General features: G+C 44.0%; 1 protein-coding gene across 3 annotated transcripts in view; it reads left to right on the top strand.

Annotated features, from left to right (window-relative positions):
* LOC122811982 (interferon-activable protein 203-like) overlaps positions 1 to 26961 on the top strand; it is a 481785-nt gene that overhangs the window by 419187 nt on the left and 35637 nt on the right. For all 3 annotated transcript variants that reach the window (XM_044084184.1, XM_044084183.1, XM_044084185.1), the window contains exon 5: positions 3070 to 3258. In XM_044084184.1, the coding sequence (XP_043940119.1) occupies positions 3070 to 3258 (189 nt within the window). The remainder of the gene's footprint in view (positions 1 to 3069; positions 3259 to 26961) is intronic.

The raw sequence follows: 26961 nt of genomic DNA, 5'->3' as shown, positions 1-26961 counted from the left end.
ATGCTAGCTGTTCAAAATGCCTTGACAGCCTTCAAGGACCTACTTCATCCAGGGCAACTACTGATAAAGATGGACAATACCACGGTCTTGTGGTACATAAACAAGCAGGAAGTCACTCATTCTTACCACCTTTGCAGACTAGCCATGACTTTGTGGGACACAGCATTGACTTACCAAGTACATCTGCAGGCACAATTCCTGCCAGGAAAGGTAAATACTCTGGCAGACTAAGCAGAAACCTCATGGATCCCCACGAGTGGAAATTGGATCCACAGGTCTTCAGCATGGTAACAAAAAAATGGGGATGCCCGGACATAGATCTATTTGCATCACCTCACAGCTACCAATTAAAGAGATTCTGCACAAGGACTTATCACAGACAAGCATGGAAAGTGGATGCCCTATCTTTCAGCTGGAAAAACTTAACAGTATATGCCTTTCCTTCCCGAGGTACTCCTAAAGGTCAGACAGGAGAAGTCCAAAATGATTCTGATTGCCCCAGACTGGCCACGCCGGTACTGGTATCCAATCCTAAGGAACTTGTCTCAATGCCCAGCCTGGACCTTACCTCAAGTACCTCATCTACTGTCCCAGCACAACAATCAGATCCTACACAGCCAACTCAAAACCTTAAATCTGGCAGCATGGCAAATAATGTAGTCATACAAAATGCACCTCTCACTCAGACGGTGATGGATGTCATTTTGGAGGCCAGGAGGCCTAGTACTAGAAAATCCTATGCTGGAAAATGGAAGAGATTCTGAGCTTGGAACCAGGCACAAGGAATTGACACTGCTGTACCAAACATTCCTCAGATTTTGCAATACTTGACTGAGATGCTGAACTAAGGCCTATCTTTTTCATCTATAAAAATTTATGCCTCTGCCATTTCGGCTCATTACAATACAGAGCCACCAGTCTTTTCTCCCTTTGTTAAGGCAGTACCTCAGAGGGGCCAAAAATTTAAGGCCTCCGTGGAGATCACCAATACCTGCATGGGGGACCTCAATGATCTCTTGTAAAAACTCACCCTGCCTCCTTTCAAGCCAGCTGCTACAGCTGATATAAAGTTTTATCTTTGAAAACAGCTCTGCTCCTAGCAATAACTTCTGCAAGACGAGTCTCAGAGCTACAGGCACTCATGGCTGTGGGACCTTTTATCATTTTTTATCCAGACAGGGTTTCTCTGCGGAAAAACCCGACATTTATGCCTAAGGTAGTGTCCATTGTGGCCCTTATTGATCTGCCTACATTTTATCCAAACCCACAGAATAAGGGGGAGAGAATTCTGCTTTCTTTGGACGTACACAGACAGCTACGCTTCTATTTGAACAGAACCAAAGCTTTCAGAAATACAGAGCAATTACTAGTGGCATATGCTGCAGGATCACAAGGAAAGGCTATCTCAAAGCAGACTATTTCAAAGTGAATAGGCCACTGCATTCGTTTCTACTATTCACAAAATGGCAAGCCAGTACCTAAGGACATTAGGATGCATTCAACCAGAGCAGCAGCCACTTCAGCAGCCTTCCTTAGGGGAGTACCAACCAAAGACATTTTAGAGGCTGCTACTTGGAGTTCAGTGCCCACCTTCACAAAGCACTATCACTTACCACTCTACTCAAAAATCAGGGCAGGCTTTGCCACTGCAGTTCTGCGGGGCCTAATAGCTGCTCCTAATGATATTTAGCTCCAGCCTCCCAACCTTAGCTTTGGGATTCAACCCAATTGTAATGACTGCAACAGTGAAACATGAAGAACATGGTACAGTTGTGTACACTTAACATAAATGTAGATGTTCGAGTGTATTCACTGTTGTAGTCCAGGTTACCCACCTGCCATCCCACTTTTTCTTTGCTGGAACTTATCTGTACTTCTCTATTCTATACAACCTATGTGGTGTATTTGCTTGTGGATGAAGGCAAATATTTACTTTGCTGCATGCATGTTTTATTGACATTTTTAGCCTACCCTTTTGAGGGCACCTGACATCTGGGGCAAGAAAAACTGACGAAAATTGCATCGGCTGCATCTTTTATACCCCTGGCGCACTGACGTCAGGGAAGAGGTGACAGCAACCGACGCCGGACCTAGACTTTGGAATTCAGGCCGACTGAGGGTAGCCTGCCAGCAGGATAACCCAATTGTAATGACTGCAACAGTGAATACACTCAAACATCTACATTTATGGTAAGTGTACACAACTGTACTTTGTTTACACTTGCAATCTACAAATCAAATATTAAAGAAATTGCTTCTTACCCCCAGGCCCCAAGAACTAAACTAACTCTAGGATTACACAACTGTGGCATAAAGGCAAAACTACTGAATTATGTTGGTCAACTCCATTAAGTTTGACTGTAACATAATTTAGTCAGTCTTCACAAATGCTGAATTTTCTTACAAATTTGGCGCAAGTGCTTGCTGCTCAAGCTTATGCGCGCGCACACACACATATATATATATATATATATATATATATATATATATATATATATATATATATACATATACATATACATATATATACATATATACATATATATACATATACACACAAACATAAGACCTCTGACTTTGGTAGGTGTGGCATGGTGTTTCAGAGATTGGTACCAAAGTACTCAATCTATTTATGGTTTTGGTCTTGTACACATGTTTTGGAAATGGAGTGTAGGAAGTAGAAACTGGTAAATCATATGCCAAACAAACATGGGCATTGTCCTGAAGAATACTTGAAGCTCTCATCATATTTGTTAAGTTCCATTTTATCCCAATGTTCTTTGGTGCAGGAACAGATATATTACTCATTTGGATATAAATATCATAGGTATGCAAAAAGGGCTTTATGATCACCATATAAACCTTAAAATGTGCGCACAAGTCTGATAGTGTGTATAGTTAAGCTGTCTGTAGCAGTTACTATATATAGTTCCTGTATCACTCCACAAACAATCACAAAAAAAGTTACATTAGTGGGGAAAAACCTGTAAGCTGTACATATGCGTGTATAGCACACTAACTTTTGAATGCTTGCATCATTGTTTGAGCCTTAATTTCTTTATCTCACAGATTAACAAGGGATTCAAGTGTCTTGGTGTAACTTTGAAGGACTCAACGGGAGAGATTGACGTGGCCATGTTTGGGACACTGATGGAGCTAGTTCCTGAGGTTGGGAAGAGGCTAAACTTCATCTGTTTTCAGCTAACAGAGTATAATGGTGCTCAGCAGCTGAAGTCCATGTCTCACAGCTTTGCAGAGGTAAGAACTTGATGTTTTCTTCTCCCAACAGGCCATAACTAGAGAGGAATAGGTGTTCCTTGAGATCATGACCTTCCAGTTATTTAATGTAACATAGATGTTTCAGAGCATGAAATTCGTTTAGCTTAAATGGCTGTAGTGGTAAGTAGTGAATCTTCACTGGGCACATCTTATTGAAAAGGTTATACAAATGACAATACTCTACAGATCGTCTGTCTTTTTCTGTTTAGCAGGCCACTTGAACCCTGTTAATGCCATTAACACTGTAACTTCTGCAAGGGAGCTCACTTCTGAAGTTCATTCCCACAGCTGCATTTGCACAGCCCCTGACTTCTTGCTTTAGCTGTTCACCCTAAAATTTCAATATTTTATTGATGTGGCTGTTTGTAATCTAGTATGTTTCCAATTCAGTTCCCGTAGTTTTCTAGCACTGCTGTAGAGCAAATCCTGTAACTTGCATATGCAGACTTAAGCTGCACCACAAAACCCACTGTGATTTGTGGCTTGTGATGTTTCATACTGTTGTGCAGAACTATTATACCCGCAAGAAGTTTTATAATATAGCTGGCTTGTTAGCTTAGAAGTTGTAACCCTGACTAGAATATCAGCAGGTGGAATTTAAGTAGCAGAACCAGCTAGGAGATACAGAATTGAAGAGCTAATGCTAGCTTTTTCTACCTTGGGACATGGTTTATGAACTTCTGTTCTACACTGCTGTGGCTTGGGGTGATCACCTAGAGCCTATGAGTAAGCAACCAGAGTCTTGAGATTAGTCTCTAGTATAATTTGGTTTTGGATTAGTAGCTGTCAGGACTGGGAGCTGTCGTCTGGGACCAGCCCTGCAGTCGAATAAGGACCCACTTAGTCATGTCACTTCTGTGTTTATATTTTAGGGCGTGCACATTAAATGCTTGACGTCTGTTGGGGACTTCATTAGGGAATTCTGTATGAAGCCCATGCCAGCTAGTGTGTGCCTTTTCTCAGTTCATATATTTGATGCCAAGGCACTCCCATGGTTACCACGTCCTGTGAGGATGTGGAGATTCTTAAGGCCACTGTCACAGAGGTGAAGGATGTAATGCACTTCATCCCTTGGTTTTCCCCATTTTAAAGATGCCTCAAACCTATAAGGAGCAACCTGGATTAGTTGCAGGAACCCCTCTTTGCCTTCTTCCTGGAAGCAACTGGCAGAAAGATAAAAGTAAGAATAGAGCAGACTTCATCTGCTGCTTCCTCTAGAGATGTTTCTTAGGTGCTGATTTCTGCTGTTTCTGAACATTCTCCTAGAAAGCTTATAAGGACTGACAGTACATGATTATCTGTTGTTGGAGTGAGAAAAACTTCTTACTGCCTCTAGATCTTCATCTGCAGGATCTTGTCTGAGTAGTTCTGTACTGTCCAAGCTAAATTCCAGAGTAGAGTGGAAGTATTTTTCAAGGTTCAACAAGTATCTACAGGCCTTTCTTCCTCCCTGCTTATTGGTTATCTTGACTATCATTTTCGTTTTCTTTCCAATTAGGCCAAATGATGACATAGACACTGGCATCAATGCCTTTGGGATCCAACACCTACTCAACTCCTTGTCTTAGGCATGCAGCCTTTGACATCACTATTGCCTCTTTCTTTGACTATCCCCCAGCTGAGAAGTGAAGAGCGTAAAGGAGTGTGTGCAACAACAGCTATCTGATAGCCAGCTGTATCCCAGGAAGGCCAAATCTTACATGGTCCATTTCATCTATGTTATGTCAGGATTGTCTGCCTTCAGGTACAAGTTGTTGATTTAATGGTCTTTTATCCAGGCTCATACTCCTCCCAGTGATGTTGTAATGCAGCATGCTTCATCTACTTATTGCATAGAGAAGTGATCCAGGCTTGTTGCTTCGTGATTTTTTTTTTCTTTTGGTTAATTTTCAAATTTCTCTTATCCTGCCCAGACACTGGAAACCACTGTACTGGTCATCATCGTTGCCCTTACTCTGCCTGGCAATGATCTCTTTCCAAGCTTGAGCTCCTCCCCTAATCTATAATCCCTTTCACTGGAAGAAAATCTCAAGATCTTGTTTCTGCCATTGAAGGCTAACACCAACTCTAAACAGCTTGAGCCGTTAGAGGATAAATGTCTATCGGTTCAGTCAGATAAGTGATGTAAATAGACTTTCACTGTCAGTTCTACTTGCACTACTGTGAGATTTTCTTTTGAGCTACTGTAGCGCTTCTATCTGTTGTGTTCCTCTTCCCCATCGATCCCTCCTCATGTCCTCTCCAACCATCTTCATTCTATTCCCTTCTCTTTTCTAACCTTAATCTTTACTGTGCTTCTTGCTTCCCTTTTGTCAGGTTACCAGCTGTTTCTGTTTCTGGAGTTCACTGCTACTAGTTTGTGTAGGAATGTTTTCCGGTGTTAACTTGCATTATTTTTTCTGGTGATGTTAGGGCTGCTTGTGTGCCAGCTTTAAGTGCTGTTCTTGACTGTTTTTGCTTGGTTATAGATAAGGACCCAAGCAAGGTTTTAAGCAGTATAAAACAAAGTGGGTATAAATCGTCCAACAGAACCCTCATGACCTCTGTCATGTGTCTGTGAGTGGCATATTTTAACAGTGACTCTTCCGTTTGTAAGAAATTTAGTTCCCAGGCTCGGTGTGTTAATGGGGCTTCTTCACTCAAAATCCCCCCCCAGGAAAAGGTGGTGTAAGAAAAAAACATGTTGACTCCCCTTTAGAGTTTCCCTGTCTACATACTGATCTCGATGAAATCTACTGGAAATGATGAAACAGAGAGCCTGACTCAGAGTGCACCTTATGCAAACTGCTTGGATAGTGCCTTCACCAGACAGGCTAGTAGAGATGGTTTGCTGGAAGGCTTGGACAGAACCCAGTGTGGCTGAATTGAGTCTCAGGAAACTAGATGGTGTCACAGACCCACCACCACCACCACCACCAAGGATAGACAGCACTGGAGCACAACACCTCTTGTTGGACTCCATAGTAGTAGCTGCAGCCACCAAGAAAGGCATCCCAAAGGATGCCTAGGGCTATTTATCCACAAAACTGTGAACCAAGATGATGGACAGACTAGGGGAGTGGGTGTATGTGTCCAGGACATTTTTGGTCAGAGTCCTGAACTGCGTGACACACATGGTTAGATTTCAGAGGGATTTGGCAGAAAAAAAAAACGCAAGACACTCTGAAACAGTTCCTCACAGATGGCCTGAGGTCACAGCTGGAGACACAAGTGGCAACAATAAATTCCGTCTTGCTACTGACCATGCATCTCATTCATAATTCTATATATAGGGAAGCTAGAATGGCTGGCTCAGGCTTGGACATGAGAAAACAAACCTGGTTGCGCTTCACAAATTTTGAGGACCACTTTAAGGTGGTATTCATTCTCTGACAGCAGCACCTTGTTTGGTCAACAAGTTAAGGAGAAGTTGTTGCAGAGTTGAGTAAGAGGGTAAAATGCTCACAGCTGTTGGGGTAAAGTTTGCACTTTCTCTAAGAACCTTTCAAAGAAATCAAAAATGAGCCAAGAACTTATGGTATAGCAAGTCCCATCAGACCCACTACAGGAAACGGCATGACAGGAGTTCCAATGGATGGTGGAATTAACAGTCAGACCACTGCCCAAGAGGCAGAGGTGGTCCCAACTTTTGAGCATTTTCTCCATATGAATCCTGATGGGCCGCCCAGCTTTCCTGCTCTGGGGGTGGGTGAGGGTTAACATTCCCTTCCGGCATAGCTGGCCATCATGTCAGACAGGAGGGTAAGGGAAATTATATAAAGATGCTACTTTATTTCCTTTTAGAAAATACCTACAAAAACATACCTTCTAACGCTCCAATAGCTCCACCTAGCGAAAAGAAAGCAGTCTTGAATGGCGGAGGTTGAAAAACCTCAAAAAAAAAAAAAAAAAAAAAAAAAGGAATTCAGAAGTTCTTTCCAGACCAGAAGGATCCTGATTCTACTCCAAGGTCTTTTTAGTGCCCAAGGAAACAAAGGACATAATGTCCATTCTGTAAGTCTGTTTAAATAATTTGTGAAGGCGGACTCCTTCCAAATGATCTTGTTGCAGTCCATCTTGCTTTGTGGTTTAGGCAGGGTAGGATGAGTTCTTTGGTCTACAAGATATACACAAAGATAGCAAAGGCATTAAGGAGATTCCTACACTTCTGAGTAAGGTCTGATCGTCATCAGTTTTGGGCCCAGCGTTTTGCATTCGCCACAGTCTCCTCCAAGTATTTATCAAATGCATGGCCCTAGTAGTAGTTCGTGTGCAACTCCAGATTTTTCCTTACTTAGACAATTTGCTCCCAGCAGCTTCGACCTGTGAACAAGTTACTTCTCACAAGGCAGTACTTGCTCCAAACCTTTTTTTTCTTTGGGAATCACTGTCACTTTGGCCAAATCCCAATTATAACTGTCTCATAATTTAGTGTTTATTGAGTGTCAGTTGGACATGCTGAACCAAAAAACAAAAAAAAAAGAGAGAGAGAAAAGAAAAAAAACAGCCTTCAGCTGCTACTTTTTTCAAGGTTCTAGGAATCTTGGCCTGTACAATTCAGTTGGTCCCTTGTGTACGACTGAGCATGCAGATTTTACAGTGGCACTTCGAAACCAGTGGGAACAGGCCTTGCAATCCATGACACACACAACTGTCAAAGGCCTATATCAAAAGTTTGCTTCAGTGGGATGGACTGACACAGTATGTTAGCAGGACCTTAATTTGTCCTACCAGATCCATCATGACCACACACATCCTAGGATGGGAAGTATTAATTAAACTGGATGGTTCAGGAAACATTGACTTCACAAGGAGGTCCAGTTGCACATTAATGTTTTCAAGACAAAAGCAATGTTCCTATCATTGAGGCATTTCTGGACTCTGTTCCTTGGGGTGCAGTCTTCATACCCACAGATACCGTACCAGTTTTATGGTATATAAACAGGCAAGACAGAACAACTTTATGTCCCTTATGCAAAGAAGTTATGAGGATTTGAGAAAGGGCTGTGTTGTTGCACCACTTTCTCATAACAATGCACATAACAGGGGTCATTCAGTGTGACTGCAGATAGGTTAAGCAGGCAAATATTGCTCCTGCACTAATGATCTCTCAACAGAAAATAACTCTCAGCATATTTTGGAAATGAATAAGACCGTGTTACTATAGTTTCTTTTCACTTCATCTTCCATTATCAAATGTCAGTGATTCTTTGGCATCATTCCTCAACCAGGACAGTCACCAAGAGACACATTCTCCCTCAATTGGCCGCCAGGTCTCCTTTGCAAAGTACAGGTCATTTTCGTAGCCTAGGTTCTGGCCACACCAGTTATGGTTTCTATTGCTGTGATTTCACCTCAAAGGATAACTCCTTCAATTATTTCTCCTTTTGCTTCCAGTTGCATGGCTTCTCCACTTCCAGTGGTAGCCAGGAACCAATCTCTCTCTGCAAAAGTTGATTTGACTACTGCTTCTGATAAACCTTTGGCAAGAGAGATTTATAAAGGTAAATGGAAAATGTTGGTTCGAGCATACAAGAGTAGCATGTATCCTACATCAACCTCCCTAGCTAGTCTAGCTAGTGTGCTTAACATTTTTAGCAAATCTTTTCAACAAAGTAGCTAGTTACATTATTTAGCAGCCATTTTGTCCTTCCATGAAGGATTCAGATGTCATGATTGACCTCTCAAGACCTGTAAAGCTTAGATGTACTTTACTCCCTACCCTCACCTTGATAAAGCCAGCTACCCCTAGCAATTTTAATTTTGTGTTGAAAAAGTTAACCAAACCACTGCTTGAACCAGCAAACTCCATACCTGTTAAGTTGTCATGGAAAACTGCCCCGTTTGTGACGGTCGTATCTGCCAGAAAAAATTCCGATATACACACTGTATTCTCAAATTATCCATACATTGTTTGTCATCCAGACAGATTCACACTGCAGACCAGTCTGTCATTTGTGCAGAAGATGGGCATGCAAACCAGTCTAAACCAGAGTATAAATGTACTGTTTTTCTGTCATAAATATTCCAAAAAGGGAGAATAATATCAGCTTTATTATTTGGATGTTCACCAACATCTTTGTTTTTATCTCAGTTATTCAAAAGACTTCAGGAAGGATGAACAACTGTGTCTTTTTCACCAGCTAGGAAAGGTCACAAGATTTCCATGATTACCTTGTCTAAGTGCTTACCTGACTTGATAATGCATTGTTCTACTTCTGCAGGCAGAACACTAGCCACATGACTAAAAGCGCACTCTGTTAGAGCTCAGGCCACATCCACTGCCTTCTTAAATAACTTTCCTAGAAAGCTGCTACTTAGTCTTCCTTGCATACTTTTGCCTAATGTTCTTAGGCCACCCTTTGTCATCTGGGGTCTTTGTCCATCTGTTTCCAGTGTCTGGACCTGATCGGAGAAACGTGCAAGTTACAACCTTTAGATTTATCTAGTCTTTGCCTGGTCACTGAAATGAACCACCCACCTTTTCCCATCACAAGTTGTCAGTACCTGAGGGACCTTTAGGGATGCTTTGTTGGGTTTACCTTCCTAGGTTGCACATCTACATATTTTTCTCTCTTTTTATTTCAAGACTGGCTATTTATTGTTTTACTCAATCTGGAGAGTTCTCTGTGGCGCAGGTGATTATGGGTTGGAGAGGAACACGAGCTTGTGAGGAGTTCGCTGCTGGGCAGCATAATTGCCAAGATGACAAATCAGTGGTTTTCAGCATCCAGACAGAGACCAGCCAAATCACCTGTTTTGAAAGCCCTATCCACACTTTCATTCAATAAACCTGACCGCATAGCCCCACCCTTAATTCCACTATTAGCCACCAATCCTACCTTTTCAAACTGAGTGATTGTCATAATTTCTTTTTCTTCTTGGGAGGCCTTCTACCAAGAAGACTTATCAAGCTAATTTGTGGGAGGAGCTGATAAGCAGGATTTCTTAATTAGGGCAAGCAGAACAGGAAATTATTTAATTACTGGAAGCTGCAAGTGCTCTGAGAGTACAGCTGGTGTGTGACTGTATTGGATTTCTTCATTTAAAGTTTGGATACTTCTATTATTTTTTTCCTGTTCTGATACAGCTTGCTTTACTTGCTTTACATTATTTTTTCTTGGTGTTTTAAAAGTTCTTGGCTAGGGCTAGTTAGAAAAATAATATTTTCAAGTAATCTCCGTGGTATCCCCGAAGTCTCAAAACAACCCACTAAAGTGTAGTGGGTCCAAAAACAAAACAGTGTAAGAAACTTCCCTGTATGGAAGATTTTCAGTCCATATATTTCTAGTTAATCACTGTATGTTAATTAGATCAGACAATAGTAGTAGAAGTAGCGAATGTAAACTCGTCTTAAGTCAAAACAAAAAATAATAATAGAAAATATATAATTGTACTGCATTACTAAGTATTCAGAAGTAATCCAAGCAAGACAGGCAGTGTTTCCAGTCAAAAATCCTTTAAGTTTTTCAACTGGAAACGGACTGCCTGCCTTGCTTGGATTACTTTCGAATACTTAGTAATGCTGTACAATTATATATTTTCTATTGCTTTTTGTTTTGTTTTGTTTTGACTTGACGAGTTTGCGTTCACTACTTCTACTACTATTGTCTGATCTGATTAATACACAGTGATTAACTAGAAATATATGGACTGAAAATCTTCCACGCAGAAAAATATTTTCCATTCAGTGATTGCAAAGGAATTAATTCTAACTTTGGGAAGGAGTTGAGAAGTAAGCTTTCTTATTTAGGCAAACAGAATATGACTTAATTTAATTGTTGGTAGCCGAAAGTGCTCTGAGACTTCTGCTGGTGTGACTGCAGTGGATTTTTTCCACCCACCTGCCTAGTCCTTTTTGTGCTTTTAAACCTGGTGGCTTTGAGTTGCCCTCCCCTACTGTACATTTGAATTTGATTTTGGGGAAACGCTCCTCCCAGTCTCATCTATTTTTACTACTGAGCATTAAGTGATCACAAAGGGTAGGCCCATCCCTTAGGTTATTAAAGCTTGAGTTAACCTCTGATGTCAAGTTGTCTATCTCGCCTTCATTCTTGCTGGATGGATTCGGAGCCGATCCTTGGCTCCGACTCGGCCTTCTACTAAAGCTCAAGAGCTATTTACCGGCTCGAGGCCTCACCATATCCCACAATGCTAGGTGTCAGCCAGATCTCGTTTGCCGCTTCAGCTACGAGGTTGCAATTTTACCGGTTCCAGGTCGTATAAAGCTTTTTTTTTGAGTTATTACCTTTAAATTTTTCATATACTGTGTTGTATTTAGAAATTCTTCCCTCTTAGTCTTAATTAGATTGTGTCCCCTTTTGATATCCCACTCAGAAACTCGTTTTTTGTTAGAGAGTTTCTCCCCCACCCTTTAGGGTAGTGTTAGGCCTTGTTAGACAATTAGTGTTTTTCTTGTATTGTTTTATATATATATATATATATATATATATATATATATATATATATATATATATATGTATATATATATATATTGTTAGTAGTAAGGTAGTTGTGTGGCTATAGTCTTATAGTTAGTTATCTAGTTCATGTGTGTGTGCGTTGTGTTTAAGCACTAGTTACTTTTTCCCTTTGGTATCCCATTTTTTCTTATGTCTAAAGATACCAAAGTTTCAGGTTTCAAGAAGTGTGACTCGTGCTGTCAGAAGATGTCTGACAGACTGTCACACTTCTTGTGTTTATTGCTTGGGTCCCCTACACCTGCAGGACTCTTGCTCGGTCTGCCACACCTTCAGCCCGAGAGTCCTGCAGGAGCGTAGGGACATGCTCATTTTGAGAGGCTTACTTAAGCCAGAAGGATCCCCGGTTATGCCTCAGTCGGGAAAATCCTTAAAGCCCGCCAAACCGTCGGCTCCCTGTTTGGAGCCGTCGCCGAGCAGACCTCCTGCCTCCTTGTTGGTTCAGGCTGGAACCGACGTCTCCAGACCTCAGTCGGCTCCGACCTTAGTGTCAGAACCTTCTCTGAGCTGAAAACGCTCAAGGTTCCCATCTATAGAGTCTGTCCGTTCGGCTCCGAGGTCTCCATTGCTTCAGTCGGAGCGAAGCCATAGGTCCCACTCCTCTCTGTCTTCCAGGCTATCCGATCATGACTTGGAGAGGGTGGTCAGTAGGCTCCTAAAGTCGCATGCCCTGGCCAAAATTTTGACCAGCCCTTCTCAACAGACTGTGGCTACCCCTGTGTCTTCTGCAGTTCCTCCTCCGACTCTTCCACTGTGTTCGTTGCCGGAGCTCGTTGGGGCTTGAATCGTAGGTATGTCTGAGCCGATACCACACCTTTCTACTCCCTCGTCGGCTCCGATCTCTTCGTTGGTTCTGTCCTTGGAGGGATCCAGGCGTAGAGACTCCCTCGTCTGCTCTGAGGGAGCGAGTGGCATTGGACCCTTTTCCGACCCCGTTCTCCCTCTTGGGACCTCTGTGCAGGTGAGCTCTGCCTCGACATCGGCCTCGGAGCCGTCCCTCTCTGTGCCGGGAGGGGTTCACGTCTCTTTGGAGCGGGGGACCCTTTTCTCTGCCTGATGGCGACGCCTTCGAGGTCATGAGGAGTGTGCCGACTCCTGTCTCGGCTCCACGATCGGCCCCTTCGGCTCTTCCCCCCCCCCCCCCCATGGTGCCTGCATTGGTCTCTGTCCACCCTCCTGACCCCAAGCGTGGAGAACAGGCGCTCCAGGTCGTCACATTGGGCGTATCTTCCTCTTCCGAGGCCTCCCCTGATCATTCAGAGGCTCGGAAGAAAAAATGTAAGAGGAAACATATTGACTCTCCCAAGTCAGTCACGTCTGATACCAACTTGGAGGATTCGGAAGGGTCCCCAAGGTCCCCCTCTGAGGATGTCTCCTTTTCAGACATCCTTGAGATCCTTAGGCAGAGGGGGAACTGGAATGCCCTTAACCTTTCCGAGGACGAGTCGGTGTACCTGGACGCGTTTGGTTCTCGCCCTTCCACCTCCTGGGTGTCTCCACCTTTCGACCCGCTCATGGAAGTGGTGGCTCGGAAGGCGTGGACACAGTGGAACCAACCCTTCGCAGGCCCACTAAGTTCATCACGGCCCCATCTGACAAACAATTTCTGACAAAAGGGGTCCCTGTTGATGCTATGGTGGTGGCAGCAGCCATTAGAAGGGGTTGGCTGACCCTTCGGTACCTGTCCACCCACCTAATAAAGAATCTAGGACAATGGACAGGTACGGGAAGCGGATGTTTTCTTCAGCGACCTTTTCCATGCGGTCGCTGAATTATCTGTGCCATTTCACCCGCCTTCAAAGGGATCTTCTCAAGGAACTGGGTGATACCCTTCAGGATCAATCAGCTGCGGGGTATCGGGATAAGATTAACTCCCAGCTGGCGACCCTTAACTCTATAGTCAACTCCTCCATGCGGCTCATTTCTTATGCAGCCGAAGGGGCGAGTAGGGCCGCAGGTACAGGTGTGGCTTTGAGGAGACATGCCTGGATGCAGTTATGTAATTTTGCTGACCCCTTTAAGGCGTCCTTCACCAATACCCCCTTCGATGGTTCGGCTTTGTTTGGACCACAGTTGAAGGATACCCTTACCAGGTGTGAGTAGGAAGGCAAGACCTTCTCTGCTGTGGGAGTCCGTTTTTCTACTCCCTCTAGGCCATACCCTAAAGGTCAGAAGAGTGGAAAAATGTGGTTTCGGAAACCCCAGGGAGTCGTGCCTGACGCACATGGCGAGTCTCCCTCCAGGGGCAGAGGAGGAAACAGTAATAGACGCCGCCCAAGGGGCAGAAGTGGTCTGCAAAATCAGGGTAGCAGAGAATCCTTCTCTGACAAACCCTTTCAGCACCCCTGAGGGGCTGCCTGACTGTCCACCTTCGGAGGCAGTCGGGGGAAGATTGTCACTGTACCCAGAAGCCTGCGAATCCTCACACAAGGCAAATGGGTATGGTCTATCATATCCGAGGGTTACAAAATTCCCTTTGTCTACACCCCTACACAAACAAACAGGTCCCTTCCAGATGTTCCACCCGGTCTAAGGGAACAAGCAGTACTAGAAATTTCAAAACTGCTAAATAAAAAAAAAAAGGGCCATCCAGCCAGTCCCAGCAGACCAGCAAGGATCCGGGATTTACTCCAAGTTCTTTTTGGTACCGAAAAAGACAGGGGACTGGAGACCCATTTTGGATCTCAGCAGGTTAAACAAATCTGTTCAAAGAACGAAGTTCTGGATAGTCACGCTTCAGTCCATCCTACCCTTTTTGGGTCAGGACATTTGGATGTGCTCCATAGACCTTCAGGATGCGTACTACCATATCAAAATGGACAGGTGCTCCAGAAGGTTTCTCCGCTTCTGGCTGGGAGCCATTCACTTTCAATTCAGAGCCCTGCCCTTTGGTCTCACCACAGCCCCCAGGGTGTTCACCAAATGCATGGCAGTGGTTACGGCTCACCTGAGACGGCGAGGATTCCAGGTGTTTCCATATCTAGACGACTGGCTCCTAACTGCTTCCACCAGGCATCTGCTACCGTGAGCCAGGGATTATACCATCCAAACTTGCTCCGAGCTAGGTATCTTTATAAACTTCGAAAAGTCTGCATTGTCGCCTTGTCAATCTATAACCTTAATAGGCGCAAGATTAAATACAAAAGAGCTGTCGGCAAAACTTCCCTTAGAAAGAGTGTCAGACATTCACCAACATGTACAGACCTTACTACTACAGTGCAAGAGAATTCAGGCCAGATTTGTACTGAAAACCTTGGGTCTCATGGCAGCAGCAATCACATTACTTCCCCTGGCTCGTTTTCACATGCGGATCCTTCAATGGATGCTTTTTACTCAATGGTCGTTTCAGCAGCTTCCGATGTCTCACAACATAGTAATCACCCAATTATGCAAAGACCACCTTTCTTGGTGGATGGTCTCCTCTCAAGTACTTCAAGGCAGACCGTTTGTTCTTCCTCCTCCTGTTGCCACGGTGACAACGGATGCCTTCCTGATCGGGTTGGGGGGGGGGCATTTTCAGGGCAGGACTGTCCAGGGCACTTGGCAACATCTAGAGTACCACCTGCACATAAACGTCTTGGAGATGAGAGCGGTACTTTTAGCGTTGCAAGCTCTTCAGGACTCTATACCCACCGGGGCTATTGCAATTCAGACGGACAATATGTCTGTAGTGTGGTACATCAACAAGCAGTGCGGAACCGGGTCCTATCCCTTATGTTGAGAAGCACTCGGACTCTGGCAGTGGGCGATCTCCTCTCAACGGTTTCTGATAGCAACGCACATCCCCGGGAAGTCCAACGTCATAAAGGACAGGCTAAGCAGAGCTATTATCATGCCGCATGAGTGGTCTCTCAATCAGTCAGTAGCGGACAAAATTTTCCGCAGATGGGGTCAACCTTGCTGCAACCTTTTCGCAACCCCTCTCAACAGCAAGTGCGAAGACTTCTTCACTGTCTTCTACCTCCCTGGCCACTCCCCCAGAGACGCTCTAGTTCACGATTGGCCCCGGGGTCTTCTGTATGCATTCCCACCTTTTCCCTTAATTCCCAAACTAATTCAGAAACCGACCTCATTGGGATCCAGGATGATCCTCATTGCCCCTTACTGGCCTCGACAAATTTGGTTCCCATTCCTGCATCGTCACGTGCTGGAGCAGCCTTGGAATCTGGACCCAGTGCCAGACCTCTTGGTCCATCAGGCGGGTGGGCTGCACCAATCCCTTCAGTCTCTCAACCTCACAGCTTGGTTGCTCCACTTCTAACCTTAGCCAGGCCTCCACATATTTCTCAGCCAGTGAGTGAAATCATCCATTCTTCGCACAAATGTACTACCAGGAAGACTTATGCTAGTAAGTGGAAACGTTTCTTTTTCTGGGCGGAGGCTAGAAATATAGATCCCTTTACAGCCCCTGTCCATCACGTTCTAGATTTTTTGGCAAAAATTTTTCGAGCAGGTTCCTAATCTGCCACCATTAGGGTCCAGTTGGCTGCTATCGCTAATTTCCATGCTGGCCTGTCAGAAACCAGCATAATGTCCCACAAACTTTTGTAAAGGCTTTCTTAAAGGGACTATTTTACTTAGGCCCCCGGTTAAAGATCCCCCGCCACCATGGGATTTAAACCTGATATTAACTTCCTTGATTCTATCTCCTTTTGAACCTGCGGCCTCCTGTTCCTTAAAATTACTCTCCTGGAAGACTCTCTTCTTAGTAGCCATCACCTCAGCTAGAAGAGTGTCGGAGCTTCAAGCCCTCTGTATTCGTCCTCCTTATCTTGTTTTCCACAAGGATAGAGTTTCACTCAGGACAAATCCTTCCTTTCTACCTAAAATACCTTCTGAGACCAACCTGAATCAGGCTCTTGATCTTCCTGTCTTTTTTCCTAATTATTTGAACAGAGCTGAACAAAAGTTGCACCAGTTGGACGTTCACAGGCAATTACGTTTTTATTTTTATAGGATTAAACAAACAAGAAAATCGGACCAACTCTTCCTATCCTATGCTGAGGGCAAGCAGGGCCTGCCAGTTTCTAAAGTAACCTTATCCAGGTGGTTGCCCTCTATTATTACTTTGATTTATCAACTCAGACATAAGGAACTCCCCACAAAACCAAAATCTCATTCCACCAGAGCATTAGCTACATCTGTAGCTTTTCAAGCAAAACTACCAATGTAATCTATTTGTGCTGCAGCCACATGGGCCACTCCTCACACCTTCATTTCACATTATAAGTTGGATATGGCCTCCAGGAGATGAGCTGATTTTGGTTCCACTTTGCTCAAGAGTCTGTTCCGATGAGCCACCCAGGACTAAGGTGCTAGGGACGCTGTCCCATCCAGCAAGAATGAGGGCGAGATAGACAACTTAACATTAAGAAGTTATGTACCTACCATAACGTTCCATGTTGTCTTCTTCTCGCCTTCTTGAGTCACACCCTCCATCCCCCTAGCCTGGACAGACCGAGAAGTATCCTTTTTGAGGTCTTCCTCTAGTTGACTTTTTTCTGGGTTACACCCTCCTCTGCCTTTAGCACTGTGGGTAATTCTTGTAGTTTGGACAGGTGTCTCCAAAAAAATTGTTTTTCTATGGTGTTGGCTCTGCCAAACGAGATCTGGGTATGTGACGCCTAGCATTGTGGGATATGGGGAGGCCTCGAGCTGGTAAATAGCTCTCGAGCTTTAGTAGAAGGCCGAGTCGGAGCCGTGGATTGGCTCCGAACCCATCCAGCAAGAAAGAAGGCGAGAAGAAGACAACTAACATTGAACGTTATGGTAGGTACATAACTTCTTATTTCATATCATCCTACTCCCTTACTGCAATACTCAGTGGTCCTTGCCATGTAAGATAAGACCACCAATCACTGGAGAACCTAGGAACTGCTTCTGAAGAATAAGCTTGAGATTAGTGCTTCTGTTTTGCTTCTGATATAAAAAGGAGCAAAGTGAGATTATTTCATAGCCTTTGTATAGTTTACCAGTCAATGGAAAGCCTGATTATTTTTAGGAGACCGTTTGGAATTAATGCTTCTGCTTTGTTCCTGTTGAGAGAAGGAGCAGTGCGACATTGATTCCTGATGGTTTCTGACTGGGCAGTGTGTATGGGACTTTTATTGGTCTGGTTGTGGTTTTATGAGAATCTTTTCAGGGCTATTGTGTCAAACTACTGCATATGCTATCCTTGGTACCTATCACAAGAAGATTATAGCAAGTGTACCGAACCCAGCAACACCTGGGAAAATACTACTACTCAAAATGCAGCTTCGCATTAGTGCTACTGTTTTGCTTCTGGTGAGAGAAGGAGCAAAGAATCGGTGATTCCTAGCTATGTGCAGCTGTGGTAACCCTGTAGAAGATCAAACTCTTAACTCCAGTTTTATTCACAAGTTGAGCACATTTATCCTTTTTGTAACAAGATTTCTTCACAACTAAAATTTGCCAATCAAAGTTTACTCATCTTATGAATAAAATTAGATTGCTTGGATTTCAGGAGTTCAGATTTGATCTTTTGCAGTGTTTTTCTGGTTTTAGTTGAAACGTTTGCTGCATTTACCTTGTGGTTTTTGCAGCTAGTTGGCTGACCTAATTCTTTCGTTTTACTAAATACTTTTATATTAGCTATAGTCTAACCTAAGCTGATCATCACCCAAAATACTTCACTCATATATCTTCAGGGTCTTGTGTAATAGTCTCCCTCCAACCCTGGGGTACTGTGATGAGCTGTAGTCCTCCACCCTCTGGTATCATGGCTCAGCGGTCTGCTCTCACCCCATCTGTGGCCAGTCTGATCTCATTGTGTTTTAAGGCAGTGTAGCAACTACATTATGCTTACCAACTGTTCACTTGTATCATTTCAAACTGCAAGAGATGTAAGTATTTAAGAAATATGGATGGGAATCTCTGTTATCAACCCACTCTTGTTAAGCATCATACCTCCACAGCACCATGTCAGTCACAGCACACCACTAGGCACGTAAAATTTGCTAAAGCCTTGTAAAATGCATTAAACGCCTCCAGCACACAGGAAAACACCTACTGCTCCTGTGCATGCACATACTGTAAATCCACACAGCTCACCAAAGTAGTCACCAGGAAAGCAGACCTAAGCTCATAAGGTCCGCTGTTTGTTTCTGCAAAGGGAAATATTTTATTCATAGGTGACTCTATAGTTGGCCATACAGACTCAACACTCTTCAGACTTGACAAAAACAGGGTGGCTATAAGCTGTTTGTCTGGTGCCAGGATCTGTGATGTCATAAGGGAGCCAGAAAAATATGACGACAACCTAATGGTTGCCCACGTGGTAGTGAATAACTTGAGGCTCTGTGTTCCGAGGGTTATGCAGAGACATGATGGAACTTGCTGTGCATGTGTTAGAGGTAGGAAAGACACTAGTTTTTAGTAGTATCTTTCCTTTACCTATAATGGTGCTTCGATACCAAGACAAGGTAATTGACTTAAACAATTGGCAGCATTCTAAGGTGATCCAATATGTGCTGGCTTGAAATGAGATGGTAGATAAGACTTCCTGTTTTGCCATAGATGGCTTACACCACTCATACTCCAATTCTGACAATATCATGGTGGAAATGTCTGACCTTTTGGTCCTCCTGAAACTCGGAACACATTCATATTTCTGTCATGAGTGAGACGTGGTTTCAATGTAGTGACATCACCTCCTCTATACCAGGGTTTAGTCCCTATCATTCCTTCAGTCCTTTGGGTAACTGTGGGGGAGTATCTGTATTTGTCAAATAGTATCACCTCATGTCAAATTGCTCACGACTCTAACTTTGCCTTTTGGCAGTAAAAATCTACATTAACAAATACAGCTGTTACCTTTTTGCTAGTTCAACATCCCCATCAGTGTCTCCCAAAGATCATTGAAATTACCTTAACTGAGGGGTTAAAAGTCAAACCAAGTATATTCTTGCTAGGGAATTTCCCTTACACAAGCATTAACTGGCGCACTTATACCTCTAAGAATGAATATGATCAATGTTTCCTGAACTTTAATGCAAGTGGACTGGAGCAAATTGTAAAACTACCCACTAGATACTCCAATAACTGTAATCTGGTCCTTACCAACCTAATCTGTGCCTTTACTCTGTCCCACATCTCCTCATCTGTAGTTAAATCTGATTTTAAGTCAGTAATCATGTCTCTCTGGCCTAGTGGTACTACCTCACCACCAAGTGAGATGTTCTTTAGAGACTTCACCAGGACAATCGTACTTCAGCTGGTAGAAGAACAAGGCAACATTTCTATCAGTCCCTGCAAATGGACTCTGCAATGCAAAGGGGGCTACCATATTTACCTCTGACTTTTGCCATCACCTGAACAACTGCATAGAAAAGTCAGTACCTCTTTGCCCTAAATATGATTGTAAATTTAAATTTGGAATAAACCTATATGGTGCAACTCCCATATTGATAAACTGTATTACAAAAGATGGAAAATGATGAAAAGTTATAAGAAAACCCCATCCCCTCATCTCAAAACAGTACTAAAACATGCCAGCAAGGAACTTGAATACCACTAGAACATGTAAAGCAGAGTATGGGGAGAAGGTCGCAACAGATACTAAAGAAAACTACAAATTGTTCTTCTTTTATGTCAGGAAATTGAGGAATAATATCCAAAAATGCACTGTATATTGACATCATATTCCTATCCCAAGGCTATAGCCAATATATTAGCAGACGATTAAGTGCTAACATTTTCTTACCTACTCCCATTGTTACCTTCAGTATCCTGAAAATTTAGTTCCACTGAAATCATCTTGGGATGTGTCTTACTTTTAGTCTGACAGGAATTTTAAAACTTTCATGGAACTAGACAACATACCAAGCTACGTTCTCACTAGTGCCAAGGATATCTGGGTCTGTACTTAAACTTTTCAATCCCAAACTCTCCATAAGATTTGTTTTTGATGCCGCTGCATCTCTCCTACACAAGGATTGCCTCTCTGCAGTTGTAGGAAATAACAGGTCCCTCAGCCTGACCAGCATTATATACAAAGCCATGGCACGTCATAGCCAAGTTGATTTTTGCAGGCACAGGCAACTTAATGGACTAGATCTCAATCTGCTTGTATTTGACAGGTAGGTCTTGTCTGCCGACCCTAGTAAGCATCTTTGAAATGGTTACATAGGCTGTGGACATTCAGTGCATGCTGTTTATCTCTATCTGGTCAAGGCTTTTGACATTATCCCCAATGCTGATATTGTTTAAAAAAAAAATTAGAAAAACCTAATGAAAAACCCCCTATGTTGTCGTCTGGATTACAAATTGGCTGTCTGACAAATCCCAGGCTGAGAAAGTTGCTGGTACTTTTTCTGAATGTAAAATTGTAACAGGTGGGGTACCACAGGAATCTGTGCTAGGACCGCTCCTGTTTGGCATTTATTTTTCAGACATCAAGTGCAATATCCCAGAAGTGTGGTTGGCCAAGTTTGCTGATGACGTCACAATAGGCACCATTGTCCACTCATCCATTGATACTGAACAGCTCCAGCCAGGGCTGGAATATGCACATACCTGGCATACTGAACATTATCGCAAGTTGAATGCAAAAAAGTACATTGTTAGTGGTACTTGGTAAAAAAGCTGTTTCCTCCCGTGTTTTAAATGGTTCTCCCCTTTCAGACCGACTCTTTTTAGTAAGAGACCTGGGTATGGGCAGTTCTTTCATTCGATCATAATGTTTCCATCATAGTCTGGAAATCATTCTATCTGGTGGCCCACATATCCAAGGAAATTTATTTAAGATCCAAAAGTCATTCTGCGAGCAACTATACTCTTCTTCTTTTATCAGACCCATTATTGTATACAATGCTGTCTTTGTAAATATAAATCAAAGCATATTGCTCAGCTTGAAATGCCCAAAGGATACTTTACCAAGAAAATCAAAGGACTTAAAAATATTTCAACTATCCTGATAGGTTAACAAAATTCTGCAGTTTACAGACTGCTCCAGCGTGACCTGCGTCTTGCTTTTCTTCTCTGCAAAACCAGTGATTGTACAAATACCCCCCACTAGGGACCTAAATCTGCATGATAAATATTGTGGGAAGAAATATCCGGGGAATTGTTTGGCTAGGCTTGTATAGGCCTTAGGGCCGATAGCCTAGTACCAACCTATGAACAAATATGCAATACTCACTGGAGAGAGTGAGAGGGGTTCCTAACTCAACATATTCCTATCCTGTGGAATAAATTATCACTGCAGGTCACTCAAAGTATAACTTTGACTGCCTTTAAGGATAGTCTTAATGATTGGATGGGTAGATACAAATTTACACCAGGATTGTGATGTGTAACCCTGCTTGATTTGGGAGGTAAGCACTGTCAAGTGCTTGGAAATGGGGGCATGCTCTTCGTGATTGCTTGCTGAGTATTGTTCCCATGATCCTAAGAAGTGGGCCCAGTTTTCCTTCCCAGCTTCTAGAAGGGGATTTCATCCTTTTTCAGACACTGTCCTTTTGGTTCTTGCTTACTTATCTGAAGTTTTTGATTATGGACTCAAAAGTTCACTTAGTTGCTGTGACTGGATTATGTTCACTTAGCTGATGTATCTAATTTTCATTTGTGAACTGACTTTTTTCTTTTATTTATCTCAAGATCTGAAAGGGCACTTTCACATGCCTCTTATTGATGATTTGCTTTCACTTTGGGACATTTATTTGTGCTAGAAATGCTCTCACACACCTTTTCAACAAGTTGATTTTACCCCTCCTAGAATGCTCTATTTAATGGCCATTACTTCTGTGACACAGGATGTTCTTCGTGTTTCAATATTGCAGTCATCACATTTGGGTTATCCCTGCCAGGGTAGCCCTCGGCCGGCCCGAATACCATAAACCTATTTTTTGTGTTTGTTGCTGTCACATGAGGACTAATGTCATGTCATCAGTGGTATAAATTAAGGCAGCTGAAGCCATTACATCAGTCTTTCTTGCCGTGGAGCCCAAAGCATAAGCAGTTTGCACGAGTGCTGATCGGCCGTTATCTGAGTTTTCATTTCCGAATTGAAGTTGAAGTCTTCTAAAGCTAAGTACCCTGTTGGGGATCCTTTTTTCGTGCACTAACCAACGTCAGAAGAAGTTAATAATTGTCTCACCTGTGGAAATCAAATACCACACTGAGACTTCCACTCTTACTGCGTCACTTGTCTAGGCCCAGACCACGACGTCCGCTGTTGTTGCTTCTGTGCTTTAATGCCAGAACTATTGTCGTCGGGCCCTTATTGTAGCAAGATATTTTCATTTACAGTCCTCTAATTCCGATATGGCTTCGGTAAGCCATCCGACAGCAGATCTTCCGAAAAACTTCAAAGACAGACCGCACAGGTCCAAACCTACCAACGATGCTTCCGTTAAGCTAATTGTCAGTCCTCCGGGACACAGTGAGGCACTTTCGCAGCCCCTGATGCCTGTTTCAGTTGATTCGCAGGCCACTACCGAGACCCTTTCAGAGTCCGGTATGCCGCAGAACTCTTCTTTGTCGAAGGATCCTGTGGTCGTCTCTACCTTGGATGGGTCCGGAGCCGCTGAGCAGGCACAGGCTTCCGAGGAAGTCCTTTGCACCACCGAATCTCGACACAAACAAACGTCTTCTTTCGTGACTATCGTTCATTCGAAAACAAGCGAGTTCCTTAGGCCCAGGGTTAGAACCAGACCCAAGAAACCGACTACCCGCTCTCAGGCACCTGCTACCTTGCATCAGTTTCAAATGCTTAAAATGGTGGAAGACCTTATCATGCTGATCAGGGGAAGCCAAGCTACCCCCTCAAAAAGGAAAAGAGATGTGTCCACGGTAGTTTTGTCTGGACAAGTCAGATGAATCTGATGCATCTGACGCTCTACTTATGAGGATTCTGATGCAGAGGACTCCATTCCTTCAGCCTCTCCCCCAGAGGATTTTTCCTGTGGGGAAACCCTGCATACTTTAAGGGAGCATTTCCAGTGGGAGAGTCGGGACTACCCTCAGTCTAAAAAGAGACTCAGAGAATTCCTAGACCTTCTGCAACACAGACCCTTGGCCATACCCTCCCCAGTCCTGGATGTGATGGATGATGTTTTCCTTGAATCCAGCTTGACTCCTGATGCCCTACCTCCTGCTCTCAGAAAACCAGATAAGTACTACAGAGTCCCTGACTCACACAAATATCTTTGTAAAAATCCTACAGCTGACCCTGAGGTAATTTCTGAAGGGCCTAAAGGGATTAAAGCAACTTCTGCTAAGAATCCCACCCCCTCAGACAGGGATTCCCGAACATTGGACAGATGGGGTAAAAAAGTATACACTTCAGCTACTCTTGCTGTCAGGGCACTAAATTGTCAGTTCCATATGCTTAAATATCAGCAACATACTTTGGAACTCCTGAAACAAAAAATGTCTACCTTTCCTGCTTGGGCAGAATCTAAAGACTTACAAGACTTAATGCATTCTGCAAGTCTAGTAACTGGACACACTTTGCACTGTGGTTTTGACGCCCTAGAAACTTTTTGCAGTGTAGCAGTCACTGGATCTGTCATTAGAAGACGTGCATGGCTTAAGGAAAACCCCCTGCCAGACCATGTAACATCTAAATTATTGGGTGCCCCCTTGCACAAAGATAACTCATTTAGCACTAAGGCAGAAGGGGTCTTAAAAAAGATGGAAGAAAATGCAAAATCTATGCAATTAGTTAAGGATTTCTTACAGATCCAGCCCCCTAGGTTCAGCAGGCTTTATCCTTCTAAGCACTGGTCCTTTCCTGCTCCAAGTAAACAGGCCCAGCCTAGGCCCTGTGGAAGCGGACCTCCAGCCTAGGCCCTGTGGAAGCAGACCTCCCCCCCCCAGACAGCAGCCTCAGGGAATAGTAGAGATCTAAGCAGTGGACTACCTCCACTTCAAAACCAGGGAGTTCTAAGCCACCCCCTTATGGTAAGAACTCCCAATGACTCACCTCCTCCCGACCTCCCCTCTGCCCACCTTCTCTTGCCCTTAGGAGGAAAATTCTCCTTTCACCCAAGCACCTGGGCCACCATTACCAAGGACCAATGGGGTCTGAACATTGTGCTAAAGGGATACAAATTCTTCTTCCATATCCTTCTAACCCCAAAAGAGTTCCCAGATCTACCTCCAAATCAGTGGGCAGAGGCTCAAAAGCAAATCCATTCCCTGCTCTCTTTGAAGGCAGTAGAGCATGTTCCTACAGAACAGATAGGCCAAGGTTTCTACTCCGTACTTTTTCTAGTGCACCAAAAAGAGGGCACCTGGCACCCCATCCTCGATCTATCCATTCTAAACACCTTCCTGGTGATCCCAAAATTCAAAATGCTCACCCTCCCAGCAGCTGCTACCCATGCTCTCCAAGGATGCCTGGCTAACCACCCTGGATCTAAAAGAGGCCTACCTCCACATTCCTATCAGGGAATCATGCAGAAAATATCTCCGCTTCAGGGCATGACCTCAACACTTTCAGTTCTCTGCGCTTCCCTTTGGCTTATCCACTGCTCCCAAAGTTTTCACAAAATGCCTGGCTCCGGCCATTGCCTTTTGCAGACAAACAAATATTCAAATTTACCCCTACTTAGGCAACTGCCTTATTCAGGCAGACAGCTAGGAAAAGCTGCTCAAGCACCTGGCCTTTGTAAAGAACCTACTAACCTCCCTAGGGTACACAGTCAATGAAAAGAAATCAAAACAGGTGCCCACCCAAAGGATAATCTTCCTGGGAGCAAGTCTGGACACAGCATCCCAGATGGCATACCTTACACCAGAGAAACAAATTTTCCTGTCAGCCTACTTCTCTCAACTGGCCACAGGCCCCAGCTTTCTGCAAGGAAAATCCTGCAAGCTCTGGGGTTCATGGCCTCTTGCATTCTTCTCATTCCATATGCCAGACCTGCATATGAGGAAACTTCAGTGGTACCTAAAGAGCCTTTGGTGTCAACACTTTCAAGACCTGGAAACTCTTCTACCTATAATTCCTTGCCTCAGAAAATAATTTATTTGGTGGGCAACATCATACTCCTACAGCAAAGGACTGCTCTTCTCCCCACACCCCGCCGCCCAGACCCTAATCACAGATGCATCAGACTACGCTTGGGGTGCATACAGGGCCAATAGAGCCCACAGCAAATCCCCCTGCACATCATTCTAAAAGAGATGATGACTGTGCAGCACACCTTGGTAGCTTTCATACCCCTTCTCTCTCCAGGGGTTCTCTTGATCAAAACAGACAACACCACTGTGATGTGCTACATCAACAAGCCGGGAGGTACTCACTCCTACCCTCTATGCAGGCTGGCCATGATGCTTTGGCTCGCAGCCTCTTCCATGCAATTACACCTGTAAGCACAATACCTACCGGGCTCTCTCAACTCCCTGGCAGACCAATTAAGCAGAAACCTTCTGGATCCACACGAGTGGCAGCTCAACAGAAGTACCTTCACCCTAATAACTCAGAAATGGGGAACCCCGAAGGTTGACCTCTTTGCTTCCAACACCAACCATCAGCTCAGCAAATTCTGCACCAGGGAGCATCACTGCATGGCTTGGAAAGTGGATGCCCTGTCCTTCCCCTGAGTCAACCTCTGTGTCTATGCCTTTCCTCCCCTTCCTCTTATCCCCAGGGTACTGCTCAAAATAAGGGAGGAAAAACCAAGGACCATTCCTATAGCTCCAGACTGGCCCCGACAGCACTGGTACCCCTTGCTGCGCAGCCTGTCTCCCGCTGCCTCCATTGCATTTTCCTCTGATTTCAAACCTGCTAACCCAGAAGGAAGGGAATTCATGCATCCCCAATTGCAAACACTCATTTTGGCAGCTTGGCTTATTCCCTAACCCCAAACCAATCTGCCATCCTCAGTAAACAGGTTCTGGATGCTATCCGTGAGGCCAGATGCCCTAGCATCAGAAAGTCTTATGCAGATAAATGGAAAAGGTTGTGCACCTGGATCCAGGCTAAGGGGGCCAATAACGGCACAGCTCTCCATCTCTCTCATCCTGGATTACGTAGCTGACCTACTACACATTGGTCTGTCTTTCTCCTCTGTAAAAATTCATGCCTCTGCTATTTCTGTTCACTGTCCCACTGAGCAGACACTTTTCTCACACCCTTTGATCAAACAGTTCCTCAGAGGGGCTAGCAATTTGAGCCCCCCCCAGAAGGGCACCAAATCCGGCTTGGGACCTTAACTTTATCTTGGAAAAGCTCACCCTGCCTCCTTTTGAACCA

Source organism: Protopterus annectens, chromosome 9.part0, assembly GCF_019279795.1.
Source record: "Protopterus annectens isolate FY-2018-M chromosome 9.part0, PAN1.0, whole genome shotgun sequence".
In the NCBI taxonomy this organism is placed as follows: Eukaryota; Metazoa; Chordata; order Ceratodontiformes; family Protopteridae; genus Protopterus; species Protopterus annectens.
This window is presented reverse-complemented; position numbering and strand designations above follow the sequence as displayed.